The sequence below is a fragment of the Populus trichocarpa genome, chromosome 9 (genome assembly GCF_000002775.5).
Source record: "Populus trichocarpa isolate Nisqually-1 chromosome 9, P.trichocarpa_v4.1, whole genome shotgun sequence".
NCBI lineage: Eukaryota > Viridiplantae > Streptophyta > Magnoliopsida > Malpighiales > Salicaceae > Populus > Populus trichocarpa.
The window spans coordinates 4068537-4082712 of NC_037293.2; the positions used below are offsets into that span (position 1 = coordinate 4068537).

The 14176-nt window shown below is 35.5% G+C and overlaps 1 protein-coding gene across 1 annotated transcript; it reads right to left on the minus strand.

Annotated features, from left to right (window-relative positions):
* Window positions 1–8671: 8671 nt before the first annotated feature.
* LOC7488126 (U-box domain-containing protein 13) lies at window positions 8672–13342 on the minus strand. Its single transcript, XM_002313404.4, has 4 exons — window positions 12865–13342; window positions 11546–11662; window positions 10717–11172; window positions 8672–10190 (listed from the first exon to the last, which is right to left on the minus strand). The coding sequence occupies exons 1-4, from the start codon at window positions 13138–13140 to the stop codon at window positions 9048–9050; spliced, it is 1992 nt and encodes a 663-aa protein (XP_002313440.1). The 5' UTR covers window positions 13141–13342; the 3' UTR covers window positions 8672–9047.
* Between the last annotated feature and the right edge of the window lie 834 nt (window positions 13343–14176).

The following is a 14176-nucleotide window of genomic DNA, read 5'->3' on the forward strand; positions in this document are numbered from 1 at the left end:
TATATTGTTCTTCATGCATTGATTAGCATCATCGCTATTCGCTGGTTCATTGAAGTGAAAATTGAATGATTTATGTAACATTGCCTAATATTAGGGTTAATCTTCAAATTAATTAAGAAAACAAAAGAAAACTTGGTCGACAACTGATGATGAGCTGTCGATTAATGGTTATTAATGCTGCATGTTCCCTTTAACAGTTCTACCTTACATAGTTACATGAATATTCGAACTTGAATTTGTTTTCGTCTTCTTTGGTTTAACTGATCTTCTTTATCTTGATCGAACTCATTAAGCAAGCTAGCTATATATTGTATATATGATCATCTGTCACTACGTTGTGAGTGTGACATCTCCGAAACTAGTTAGGCAATGGTGGAACAACAGCTACCTAGTTCAACAAGTACAGTAAGGGCATTGAAGTTACGGTAGAGTTTCCGGATCCATCTCAGTATATAATATGTCTGTATAATTGTGAGTAGTTTCTCAGTGCAAGTCTTTCTATATTAGAGAACCATCTCAAGTCAAGAATGGTAGATCAACCATTACGTACCTTGTGCTAAAATTCTTCTTCCTCCTCCTCCTCCTCCTTTTCTTCTTCTTCTTCTTCTTCTTCTTCTTCTTCTTCTTCTTCTTCTTCTTCTTCTTCTTCTTCTTCTTATGAATGTGTTCGGGGGGGTTTTATTGAACATTAAAAGGAAGTCAAGTTACATTAGACACAAAGAGGGTGGCAAATTTGAAGTTCACACTTATAAATATGAAAGTAGCTGCATATTCAACACAGCATAATCAAACTTATATCAAGAAGAAGGCATCTTCAGATGATCAAGAAATTATCCATGAGCACAAAAAGCTCCCCAAGTCCAACCGAAAGTAGATGTTTAAATGAGCTACCAAGGAACACAAGAGTCTATAGAAATTCTAAGGAAGGAGTCTTCATAGTATTACAATGAGCTGGCACTTTAATTTAATTAGAAAAATAGGAATGATCAGATTTGAACTCCTCCTTAATGTTTGGCCATCAAGGTTTTGGTACTGGATATGCCAAAAAAATTACATCAAACCAAAATTTAAATGATTGTATAAGATCTTATAAATTAACGAGTTTATATATGACATGTTTCTCGTCTGTGAAAGCTTCAAATATTATTTCCAAAAGGTTTAATTCTCCATATTGTCCTTAATCAAATGAACTATTAATCTCTCTAGAAATCTATACTACTTCATGTGTATTTGATATTATGATATGTTTTGTGTTTACGATTTGAAAAATAAATTTAAACTATAAATTATAACTTTTTTGTACAAGATTTTAAGAAAGAGTTTGGAAAAAAATAATGATGTTTATAAACACACCATAGCTTCATGACAGACACTCCCCATTTCGCATGCTTTCCATATTCTTATAAATGAGTTTATAGATGACATGTTTCTCGTTTATGAAAGCTTAAAATATTATTTCCAAGAGGTTTAATTCGTTATATTGTCCTTAATCAAATGAACCATTCAATGCTCTTTAGAAATCTTTACTGCTTCGTGACAGAAACTCGCCATTTCGCATGCTTTCTATATTCCTAGCTATTTATATATGTATTAAAACTTGATTTCCAAGAAAGATCCTTGTTGTCTCATATTTTTAGGTGACATATCTGCGGAGTTCGTCCTTCTTTTCAGTCTTCACTTCCCTAAAAAAACTATTCGTTACATTAATTGTATCTAAGAGGTTCGTACTTCTTTTTGGTCTTCACCTCCCTAAAAAACTGTTTTTTACTGCATTAATACTCCATGCCATCTAAGATATGGTGTGCATAGAAAGAAAGAGAGAGAGAGAATTATCATCGCATAACAGTTTAATAATTTCATAATTATGTGGAAAGGACGTACGTCCTGCTTATCTGTGACTTCTTTTTTGTTGGGATGAAGTGAAAAACAACAACACACAATCTAAGAAAACGCCAAGAATCCCACTCAAAACCATGCAATTCCATTTTCAACAAAATCCATCTGTGAGAAGAGAAGTGTCCTGGAATTTCGTCAGAACAATAATGAAAGTTCAAACCTACTCGGTCAAAAGAAGTAGAAACACTTTTGAACCTTTTGTTTAGATGGGTCTGCGGACCCCTCTCCCCTCCCCTCTCTCTTTCCGAACCAAACCGATTACTATATAAAAAGAAAGTTATCATTGTAACTGCACAAATCCTCCACACTGATGATTGCATACTATATAGTGTAAAGTATTATAATCCAACTGGGTTTCTGTCGATGTGGTCTCATATAAAAAGAGCGGAATCAAGGATTGTTTTCTAGCTTTTGCAAGGACCAAGACTATTGCCGCCTTGCAAGAACGAATAAAGCAAAGCAACCAAACCAGCTGCATATATAGACACAAGCCACAAAGCGCGCACAACCCTAGCTCTCTCTCTCTCTCTTTCTCTCTCTTCATTATATGGTCAGTTGGACATGGAACGTAAGAAAGTGAAAACAGTTAAATTTTGATGCCAAAACTAGGAGGATACAAATGCTCCAGCTGATACAAAAGTCGATAAAGCAAATAAGAGAAAAAGAGGAGTGGTTGCTGTTGTTGATGTGATGGTAAGGCGTTGAATGTTAAGAATATAAGAAAGGAGAGCAAATGGAGGGGGGGCTCGGAGATCCACGCTTAATGTTGAGGTGTTGTTTATGACCACATAGATTGACGTGAAATGCTATCTCTCTAGATGTTAGTTTTGCCTCCACGTCTTCCCCTTACTTTTCTCTCTTCAACTATCAAGGTTCTGAACAAAATGATAACACATTACAAACTAGTGTTATTACAACAGAATCTCGAAACTCTCTGGTTACTGGTTTAGTTTAGGAGTCCGACTTGCAAGTTATCAGTTGGCCCGACAGGTCACAACTAGTATCTATATATATATTTGTTAGAACACTTTGTCTAAAGTTATCCTGCAGTTCAGTGGTTGCAGGCGACATTGATATCAACTCTCGGGAAGGACCACCTCTTTTTTCTTCTTGTTTAGGGGCAGGTTGAACCAATTCCGATAGGGCCGATCTAGGTTAGTCTGGTTCTTACTGGTGTAACCAGGTCGAATGCATAAACAATACTAATCACTAACTTGGACCAGTCTAGGATTCGATTCACCGGTTCTGAGTTGAACCGGCTGGTCCTGTCCGATTCCAATAATTGCCATACAAATCAAAACCAAATTTAACAACTCTTACACGATAAATACAGTAATAACAATTATAATCTTACGTAACTTTATTCTTATAAAATTTGTTATAACTTATCTGAAATTATTAGATAAATTTGATCTATTATATTGCTTAAGAAATATTGAGCTAATGAAAATAAAATATATAAAGAAATTACATGATATTAGACCTTATGTGTTTTTGTTTGCTATGTGGAAATTCTTTGACGGCAAACTCCAGGTGGACAGGCCAGCCGCATGCTAAATCACCAATAAATTCATGTAACTATTCCTTTGACTCTTTTATATAAAGAAATTACATGATATTAGACCTTATGTGTTTTTGTTTACTATGTGGAAATTCTTTGACGGCAAACTCCAGGTGGACGGGCCAGCCGCATGCTAAATCACCAATAAATTCATGTAACTATTCCTTTGACTTAATTTTCTCTCTCTAGATGTTTCTTTGGCAATCTTTCTCTTTTCCTGGGATTCGAGGCACCTTTGGGCTTATAAATTTGAGTTTTATTCTTGGTTTTCTTTTCTTTTCTTCTTTTTTTACTTATGATACTTATAACCTAACGTTAATCACAGTTTGAAATGTGCTAGCTAAGCTCTCGCAACCTTTTCTTTCTTTTGAAATTCTCTCACGCTAGGTGTTAATTATATTTGGTTGATAATTGATAATATTGATGGTTTAAAGCGCATGGAATCCTTGATATTTGTAACAGTACTATGCAAAAATGAACCTTTTTTTTAATGGCTGCCAGCACAAGCATAAGAGAAGAGATCGATGGAGTGCACGCTTCACTGATGGAGTCCTCCAAAACAAATGAAAAATTAAGATGCAAACACTTATTGGATGACGCGATATTTTACATCGGTTAAGATTCATGAACTTCAACATCAAATCCTCTTGAGAGGCCAAGCGTTTAGAGAATTTAGGTCAACATCATCATTGATATTGTCTATTGAAATATCAACTATATGTTGTCGATTTTCAAGCCCCTAAACTAAAGAAGCTACGATGACATTAATATAACACATCGATTAGGAGTTGGAGATATAAACAAGTTATAAGTTTCATGTACCACCTTTCTCTTAAGAGATGCCTTTAATTCATGGTAAAATATATCTCAAGGCAATAAATCCAGACTTGAAATAATATCTCTTGAAAAATCAACTATATAATGGATTTGAGTTAACATCATCATTGTCAACTATGTTAGAGAATAATATAAATCATATCTTGGGGTCTCACCTAACAACTTAAGCTTTTGGGTGAATTAGTTCTTTGACATGATATCAGAGTCTTGATGACCAAGTGGTCACGAGTTCAAATCCCATCATCCCTATTTATTTGATAAAAATTAAGCACAAGGTAATGTGGATCTGTACAAGTTTCAAGCCCACATAATTTTCACTTGAAGTGGTGTATCAGAGAATAATATAAATTATATTTTGGAACCTAACTTAACAGTTTGAGCTTTTGAGTTGAATTAGTTTTTTGACAAACTAATTGAATTAAGTTAGGGTCTTTGTTTCCTAAAACTCTAGCACTTCAGAATCTAATGATTTAATTAAAAAAACTAGATGAAATAATAGAAATTGAATCTTTGATTATTTATATGAAAACAAGTAATTTTTATTTACAAAAAACACTTATTTATTATAGAAAAAACTAAAAGAGATTGAGGTTTTACTATGCAAAATTCACTATGTACACACTCACAAATCATTGTGGATTTTAATAATGATTTTTTTTCATTTTGTTCATCGAACTTTTTTTCTTTGCTATTATCATTTTTTGGTTAAATTGATGACAATTGCTTCTAATTTATTGAAGAATGACAAGATTCAAACTTAGAAGGCCAAAGTGAAAAATACAAGAAAACTGGGTGGCAATTTCAAATTTGATGCAAAAAGTTAACTTTGGTCCTTCTATTTCCAATTGATGAAATTAAAGTCACTTTGGTTTTTGAAAAATTCACTTTTGATAAATAGAAACTTCATTTTCTTTGTTTTCCAATTGCTTGGTTTTAGAGAGGAGAGAGAGAGTTGTCGGATTCTGGTTAAAGAGAGAGAAAATTGATGTTGGCATCAATTCCGACCATGAAAAAATTCGGTCTTGATTCAATAAGAAACATTCCACTTAAGTGTTCATAAGCATTCACCTTCCATGAGGAAGTAAATCTAGGGTCAGGAAGTTTTTTGAATTTTGATTTTTTAACCGGTTTTTGGGTTATTAGATGTCATAAATAGGTTTATTAAGGTTTTTAGGGTATGTTTTATGTGTTTTTAAGTCAAAAACAAATTGAAAATGAATATTTGGATATAAAATACCTTTGGTGCATTGTTTGAATTGTTTTTTTTTTTAATTAAAGGGTAGACTACTCATCATCCTCCCTCTTATATAAAAAAAACGGCTTGAGACTAAAACAAAAAATAAATAAAGTTTAGTAGTGAAACATGAAATTCACAGGAAAAAAAAAAGATAGAAAGTAAGAACTTAAAACTATATGGACCAAAGTATAATTTTTGCACCCCGAGTGGAAAAAGGATTGCACATGTTTGGCTGTGTTAATATTGGTTCCTTTGGTTTCAATTTTCTAAAATTAATAAAATCAAATTATATTTACAAAATTGAGAAGCAACATAATGTCGTTATATCTTTGTTACATCGCAAGTAAAATGTTGCAAGTGAATTGAAAAAAATCGTCCATGTTAAAATCCTATGAAAATAAAGAGGAGGGAATTGAAAAAAAAACATTCAAGGACTAAAATGAAAAGATTTCTCGTCCAAAATTATGCTTAATCTAGCACGCAGTGAAATGAACAGAAAAACAACGTTTATCTGATTGTTCAATAATTTAATATAATCAATATTAATATTAATATTAATAATTTTACAGGAATGGCCAATGAAACATGTCCACCGCATCCTGTCTTTTTTTAAGGGTTTATCTGATTTGATTTTTGATCAGATTTCAGGTTGTAGCCACGGAATTGATTCTCAAGAAGTGGTATTTCCTCATGAAACCACATGGAGTTAGCTGATTGGTCAGGTCTTGCCTCTACTTTATTCCAAATATCTTCCGACCAATGGCAACTTTTGTTGAAGCTCCTTCAGGCTGCTACTGACTGCTACATTTCCTACGCTTCTGAACTCTTTAGGACACCTCTAAATGATTGACGAATTCCGTCAAATTTAAAAGGAGGCGCAATGACTCTAAAATCTTGAGAAAGAGATGACGATAAATGGGAGTCTTTTTTTTTTTTTTTAACTTAGCACAATATTAAATAAATTGAAAAAACAACACAATATTATAAAATATTATAAAAAATAATATAGCTTTTAAATGGTTAAATAGACTCACATAAATTATAATAATAAAAAAAGACATTGAAAACACATCAAGACTCCTATAACAATATTATTTGTATTGTAAAAAAATCTTAACAATATAAATCCAACGACATAAATTTTTTTTATCAATAATGACCAAATTAAGCCACATGAATCATTCAAAGGTGACAACGACTTACTATGGTCATTGTTAATTATTTTTTTTGATGTAATTAGATTATTTTTATTGAAAATTTTTCAATAATATCATGTTGTTATCGAAATTTTAGTATGGCTATAGATCTCTTTTTTCACTCTCTCTTCTTATTATAACTTGTGTCAAATCATTTAATAATCTAAAAGAGTTAGCATATGATACCTAAGACTTGCTATTTTTCAACAAAAAAAAATTGTACTAAATTCCAGAAAAAATCCAATAAATGGTGATCGGGTCGTTGTGTGTGTAATAATAGCATATGATACCTAAGACTTGCTATTATATGCGTTTTTGTGAAATGTGTTTAGGCTGAAGTTTGATTATTTTTTAAATATTCTTCTAATAGTTTTAATGTATGGATGTGAAAATTATTTAAAAATATCTGGAAAAAAATATACTCTTACACGCATTACCATATACATTAACAAAAACTCAAGTGCTATTATCAAAACTCCATATCTCCACTGTTATCCACGAACTCAGTCTTGGCTATGCAGACGGAATTTTTAGCCAACTATCACTGTGAAGGGGGAGGGTCCGGCACGAAGAAAAACATGAACATGTTCGGCTTTCAGGTGCCGATGACACTACAGATGATGGTCAGAGTGGTGAGCTTTGGTGGACAAAATCTCGCGCCTTACCTGAGAGAAATCATCTTCCCTTCTGACATTCAAATATCCAATCTTACATTGTCTTTGCGTCTATATCAATTTCAGAGAACGTTATTTTGGACCTCCTCTGTTTTTCATGAACTTGCAGTAACATCAGCTTATAATGGAAGCCATCCCGCTCATCAATCTTTTCTTGAACACAAATAAAACCTCTGATAGATTGCGACAAGTTAACCATGTATGAAAAGAATATATCATAATTCTCCGCATCATGAATATTTGCACTTATCATCTGATAACAATCATCAATTAGATGCTAGAAAACATGGCGGCATTTGAACAAAACTGATGGGATTGTTGTCTAATGAGACATTTTGATAGCATGGTTTGTCTATTGGAAAGGCATTATGATAAATAAGGTCTTGCAATAAATGCCATTCTCATTCTGTGTGTCCAATGCCAGTATCAAATGTTTCTGTAGAAAGGCTCGAAAAATACATGCATATCCCCGATGAAGCTCCAGAAGTAACAGGGTAGTTTCTTCCAAGGTCCTAAGACCTATATCACTACGACTTGTTGGCCATATTCTTGGGATTAGTGCATTTTCTTCTGCTTGAGGAGCTGCTGAACAAAATTAGAAATATAGTTCGTTGTAGCAAATAGAAGTAATTATTTTTTGTTCGGTTTTTACATGTAAAAACAAACAAACTGAAATTTTTTTAAAAAAATTTAACCCAAACCAAACCGAACCAAGAGAAAGAAGAGAGAAGTGCTGTAAGTGATGTATGGACACAACAAGATGCACAGAGCATGATGAACTATTACATAGAATCTCCAATGATGCCAGACAACAATGCTACTTTTGTCTTTGACGATGAGCCTTTCTTAGCCTACTGGGATTCCTTTTTGTTTGAATCAATAGGTTGGGTGTGGCGTGTGGGAGCTTGGGAGGGGTGGCTGGTTTGCTAGATTGAAGATTGAAGATCTGCCAGCAGGAGTGAACATTGATATTGTTTAAACTCACCTACAGGAGATGAAGATTGATATTGTTTGTTTGATCTGATCTGGGTGTGGGTGCCTGGGAGTGTGACCTGTGCAGGGAGCGGCTTGTTTGCTGGGGTTAGAAATTAGAAAGTATTATGAAACCAAAACCAAACCAAACCAAATATTTTTTTAAATATTCTAATAGGTTTTTTCATTGATCAATTTTTTCAATTAATTTTTTTTAGTTTTCTTGTTTTAATTAATTTATCAGGTTTTTTTTTCTCACCCTAATAGCAAAGTAGCAATATATAAAAGCACTTAAGACTGCTACACAAGAAACCGCTAAATAGACGGTATCATTTCATTCTTTCATTTCCATATCAATCGTTTCTGTGTGTATCTTAATCTTGTATATGACTTCATGTGAGTTCAGAAAACATCTCTTCAATAAAAACTGAGGATGATTGTATGTTACATGGTACAATTTCACATACACAGTTGGATTTGTTTTGGAGTTTTCTCTTCATTCTCCATTTCCCCTTGGATCTTTAGTAATCTCCTGAAAGAGCAGTCCTCATCCCACACAAACAAATAAATAACTTAAGCAGGTGATCTTCCACCTTCCTCTTCCAAAGCAAAGCTGCCTCTTGGAATCATGAAACGGAACAAAAACCAAATCAATGAAACAGTAAACAAAAATGTCAGCTATCACCAGAATTAGCAACGGTGGGTGGCTGAGGCTGCTGGATGTGAGCCTCGATTTGTGCCTGAGTGTGCTTTTGTTGCTCAAAGAATCTGCTTATACGCTCAAGCAACTGTTGAGCCTTCCTCTTTCCCCGGTCTGTGCCATTTTGTGCCAAATCCACCAGCGGCCCCATCACTCCATGCTCTTGTGCCTCTACCAGATGTTTTTGGTCTCCAGAACAAAGATGCACCAACACTGCTGCTGCATTCTCTCTGTTCCTGGGTGACCCATTCCTGATAACTTCCACCAAAACCGGGACAGCCTCCGCAGCTCCAATGATTGCCTTCCCTTCAGAGTGGCTAGCCAGTATTGCTAGTATAGCCATTGCCTCATCAACCATTCCACCACCTGTTTCCGTCAATAGACGCATCAATGTGGGCACAACTCCTGCCCTCACTGCCTTTCCCTTGTTCCCCTGATAAATGCACAAGTTGAAAAGTGCAGTCGCGGCATCCTTCTTCCCCCTTTGTGTTCCTTCACTTAGAAGAGTCACCAGTGGAGGGATGGCCCCCAAAGAACCAATTGTAACCTTATTTTCATCCACAACTGAAAGGCTGAAAAGGGTGGCTGCAGCATTTTCTCGAGCTTCCATACTGCCCTTCTTGAGCACATGCACTATACCAGGAACTGCCCCAGCTGAAACAATGCTTCCTTTGTTTTCTTCACATATGGAGAGGTTAAGAAGCGCTGTAATTGCGTGCTCTTGGGTGCGAGAGTCAGGAGTTGAGAGGAGGCCTACAAGGAGAGGGATTGCACCAGCTTCAGCAATAGCCACACGATTATCAGCATTTCGCTTGGCAAGAAGACGGATCTCACCAGCAGCAGACCGCTGGTCTTCAAGGCTGCCAGATGCAAGCTTGTGAAGGAGAATTTCAGTCTTTGCACGCTCAGCAGGTGAGCAAGTAGATACAGTTTTATTTGACCCAGAACTGCTGGGTCTTTTTGGTGGCTCAATGCCATTGGCTTCACACCACTGGGCTATGAGGCTGCGTAGAACATAGTTGGGTGTCAGAGCAGCACTGGTGAGTTTCTGTAGTGTCTTTGGACATGTGTCATGCCCTACTTCCAGCCATTTCTCAATGCAGGAACGTTCATAGGTCTATAACAGATACAAAGGAGATATGTTAAATAGGACAGCTGTAGAAAGATGTATAAACAAACCCTTGAGCTTATACAGGGCAAGGACCAAGCAAGAGATCTAGTAAATGACCAATCAGCAATCAATCCCCAAGATGTTCGTTAGTGGTTACCATCCTATCTTTAGAGCAGTAAACTTTCAGATTTTTTTTGCAAGTTTCCATCTTTCTAAAGCAACATAAAAGTAATTATGGAAGACAGGTATAACTTTTAGAGTCCAAATCTTAGATAGAGGTCTCGTCAAAGGGAAGATCCTAATTACTTGATGAAAAGTGACCTAACTATTTCGATGCACTAACAAGTTTTATCCAAGCATATGGCAGTTTCTGTAAACATTCTACAGTCGTAGTTGAAAAATGGAAGATGGATGCAAGGTGTGAAACTTCACATCATCAAATTGCAGACTAAAAAGGAAGAAAAACAAAAACTAAGTTTCACCCATTGTTTCAAATACTATAGGGTATAACTAAGATTCAGGATCCATGTACCTGCCCTGTTGAAACAATGACAGGATCGTTCATCAATTCCAGGGATATTGGACAGCGGAAATCATCTGGTATAACTGGTGTCTTGTGACTTCCATCAGCAAAAGCTTGTCCACTGCCACTTGGGGGAAGATTCTTTTCTCTTGCTGGAGCATCCAAGTTTGGGTTTTCTGTTTGCACAAAATCTTTAATTTTCTTCAGAAGCATTGACATCTTCTCAATGTTCTCCCCGGGATCTCCACCAGTGGCAGCAACCATCTCATGCAAAGCTAGAGACTCTTGTGTAAGGTCAGCTATTCCCAACAACTGTAACTTCTCAGACAACCTTCTGAGGACAGCTAGATCTTTTGCTGAATCATCAGTCTTGTTGTAAAGGGACAAGAGATCTTCATACAGCTCAACATCAGTATCATCGGCCCTTCCTTTGGCTCTTCTAAATTGAGAAAGGACAAGCTCAACCTGAAATCAGTGTTCGTTTTTTAAAAAATAAAAAGTAAAAAGAGATGTACAATAAAACAAATACAATAACATGGATAAGTTAATGCAAGGAGCTGTTGGAACCACTCATATTCTTGTTAAACCACACATCCAAGACAAAAAGCAGGTGTAGTTTTGAAGTGTGATTGGATCATCTTAGGATCTTTTAAAACATACAAAATTTTGAAATGGTCAAGAAGAAAAACAGTGGTATCTAACTAAGCTCCTTTGATGTTTATGATACCCAAGAAATGACCTCAACTAAGCTCCTTTGACGTTAAGGACAGAATATTAAGTTGTTGAGTTCTGGGTTATCAACGTCCCCAAATAAAAACAAACACTAACAATTCTCTACCTGTTCCTTAACTTCATCAGATATGTCAAGGCTTTCGTAGGAAATTCCACTTAGAGCTTGCTCCAATTTAGCTGTCACCTCATGGTATTTATTCATAATTTGTTCCCTCTCTAGGACCTGAAAGCAAAATAAACACAGTGATTTTAGAAGGAAAAAAAGAAGAAGAAGAAAACTAGGCATCTTGATGGGACCATGAAAAACAAAAACACAAACTAAATAGCATTTTGGAGATGTTACCAAATTTTGCCTCTACTCTTTTGCAATAAGAATTACAAGAGAACTTTTGTCTAATAACACCTAGGCATGGTAACATTTAGCTAAAAGATATTAAACCATGCAAAAAAACACAAATGATATAGAATGTGCATTATAGGTTAGGAATGAGGAAGTGTATATGCACACTAGCATTGAGGAAGTGGACATATATGTAAGGATAAACCAAAAATTCCAATGCTTAAAACCATTCTATTAATGAACCACATCAGCTTATAAAATCTTTAGACACGTTTCTGCTGAATATTTTGATACATTGCAGTTGTCAATTGAAAAGAAACAGACACTACCATAAAACATTCCTATTTAGAAATGCCGCAGCGCTTTCTTTCATGGTTGACAACTTTCTAGCTCCCTTTTTCGATTTATTTATTTTTCCTGTAAGACAAATTGTCTATGAACCCCCATATCAAAGTTCCAGCGGCGACTGATTAGCGAAATGCTGGGCATAACCAGGTCCAACACAATAATTTGCCAAAAAAAAAAATCAATTCTGTACTCTGTAGTTTATGCAGTATCAGAAGATTCATCTGAGTTGTACTCATGATCAAAATCCAAAACCCCTATGAACCAGCTCCATAAAAAGAAATCAAGGTCACATCAATAGAGTCTCTAGAAAAACTGTCTAGCTACACAACAAGTTAATGTTTCTTTGTTGTTGTTGCAGTAGCCCATGAATCATCATGCATCCCTGCAACTTCCTCAACAGGTACAAAATCCATAAGGACAAGAAACATAAGAAGAGACAAAGTCAATGACTCAGACTCGAATAAATGCATCTCGATGGAATCTAAGAGAAACAAACATCAATGGGAACAAAAACAACAGACATCTAATTCCCAAATATCCAAAACACTTCTTTTTTTAAAAAAAAAAACCCGAACTAACTGTGTGGAGTCGTCAACCATACGGATCCGTTTTCGTCATTCCGCGCGATAATATACAAAATCCAGGTCAGTATCGATAGATTCTTCTACCCTATATATATATAGAAAATGAGAAGGAATCGTTAAGAAAAAAACAAACAAGAGGAGGGGGGTACAGACCATGTAAATCTTGCTTCCTTCGCTACCAAATTTAAGCAAATCTTTAGCGGAATCCAAAGCTTGTTTGAGCGAAACAAGAGCTTTGAGAGTTTGTTGAGGGATGATGGAGTCTTTGCTGTCTCTAATCTCTTCCAACATTGGTGTCAATAACTTCAACCTCCTAGCTAGATTGCAATACTGCTTCTTGACCGCGCATCTGTAATCTGAGATCGAAGCTATCTCGTTCACTGTCTCTATCAAACTTTGCACTACCAGTCCTCCGTTCTCCTCCTCCATTATTATAACCCAGATAACAAAACGAACCGGATCTCTCACTGCACGCACCGTACTACCAGACGATACTCCTTTGCCTTGCTCAACCGGATTACTGAAATATTAATAGACCAATACCCATAATCGTCAGTCAGTCTACATGAGAGAGAGAGAGGGAGGGAGGGAGGGAGGGAGACTTTTTTTTCTTTTGGAGCGGCTAGTGTGAGCTAAGCCGGGGTTGGGTTGGGTTGGGTTTATTTATTCGGAATTTGGCTTGGGTTTAATGGATTTGGTTGTGGTCTAATGTGGTGAGTGAGGCTTTTCTGGCTTGGCTAGTCAGCTTGAGCTGTACAGAGCTGGCGGCGTTTTTATTTTATTTTTCCATTTTCACCATAAAAAAAAAAAAAAAACGTCGGGGGTCTGGTTGATTCGGTTAAACAAACGCCAAGAGAAACACAAACAGGGTGGGAGAGGTGACAGTGACTGTTGTTTTATACGGCGGCTAGGTGAGATAAGAAAAGTTTTTTCACGATAATTTAATTTAATGCGATTTTTCAAAAAAGGAAATGCGAGGTGAGGTGGGGGGGAATTCCAGCTAATATTAGGGATGTAAGAAAAATTCGCCTAATCTATAATATTTATATTATTTAACCTGATTTGATTTAATTGGTTAAGATCAAATAATATAAATACTAATAAATTAAAAAAAATAATAAATAGATATTGCGAGTCGGATGCAGGTTGGAATTTTTAAAACCCACTTAACCCATCCTAATATATTTAACCTAAAATAAATAATCTAGTTTTCGGTATAAATAATTTGTTTTCTTCTCTCTTCATTTGTTTTATTTACCGTCTTCACACTCATAACCCTCGTAACCGACTCTCATTCTCTTTAATCTTTCCCTTCAATTCTCTCCTTTATACTACATGTACTTTTAATTAATTATCAATTTTTTGTCTCTTACTCATATAATTGATTTTCTTTGCGAGCAATAAACTTAAAGTTTCTTTTGAAGTTTGATATGAGAAGTGAAAATGTATTCTATAATTTCAGTTT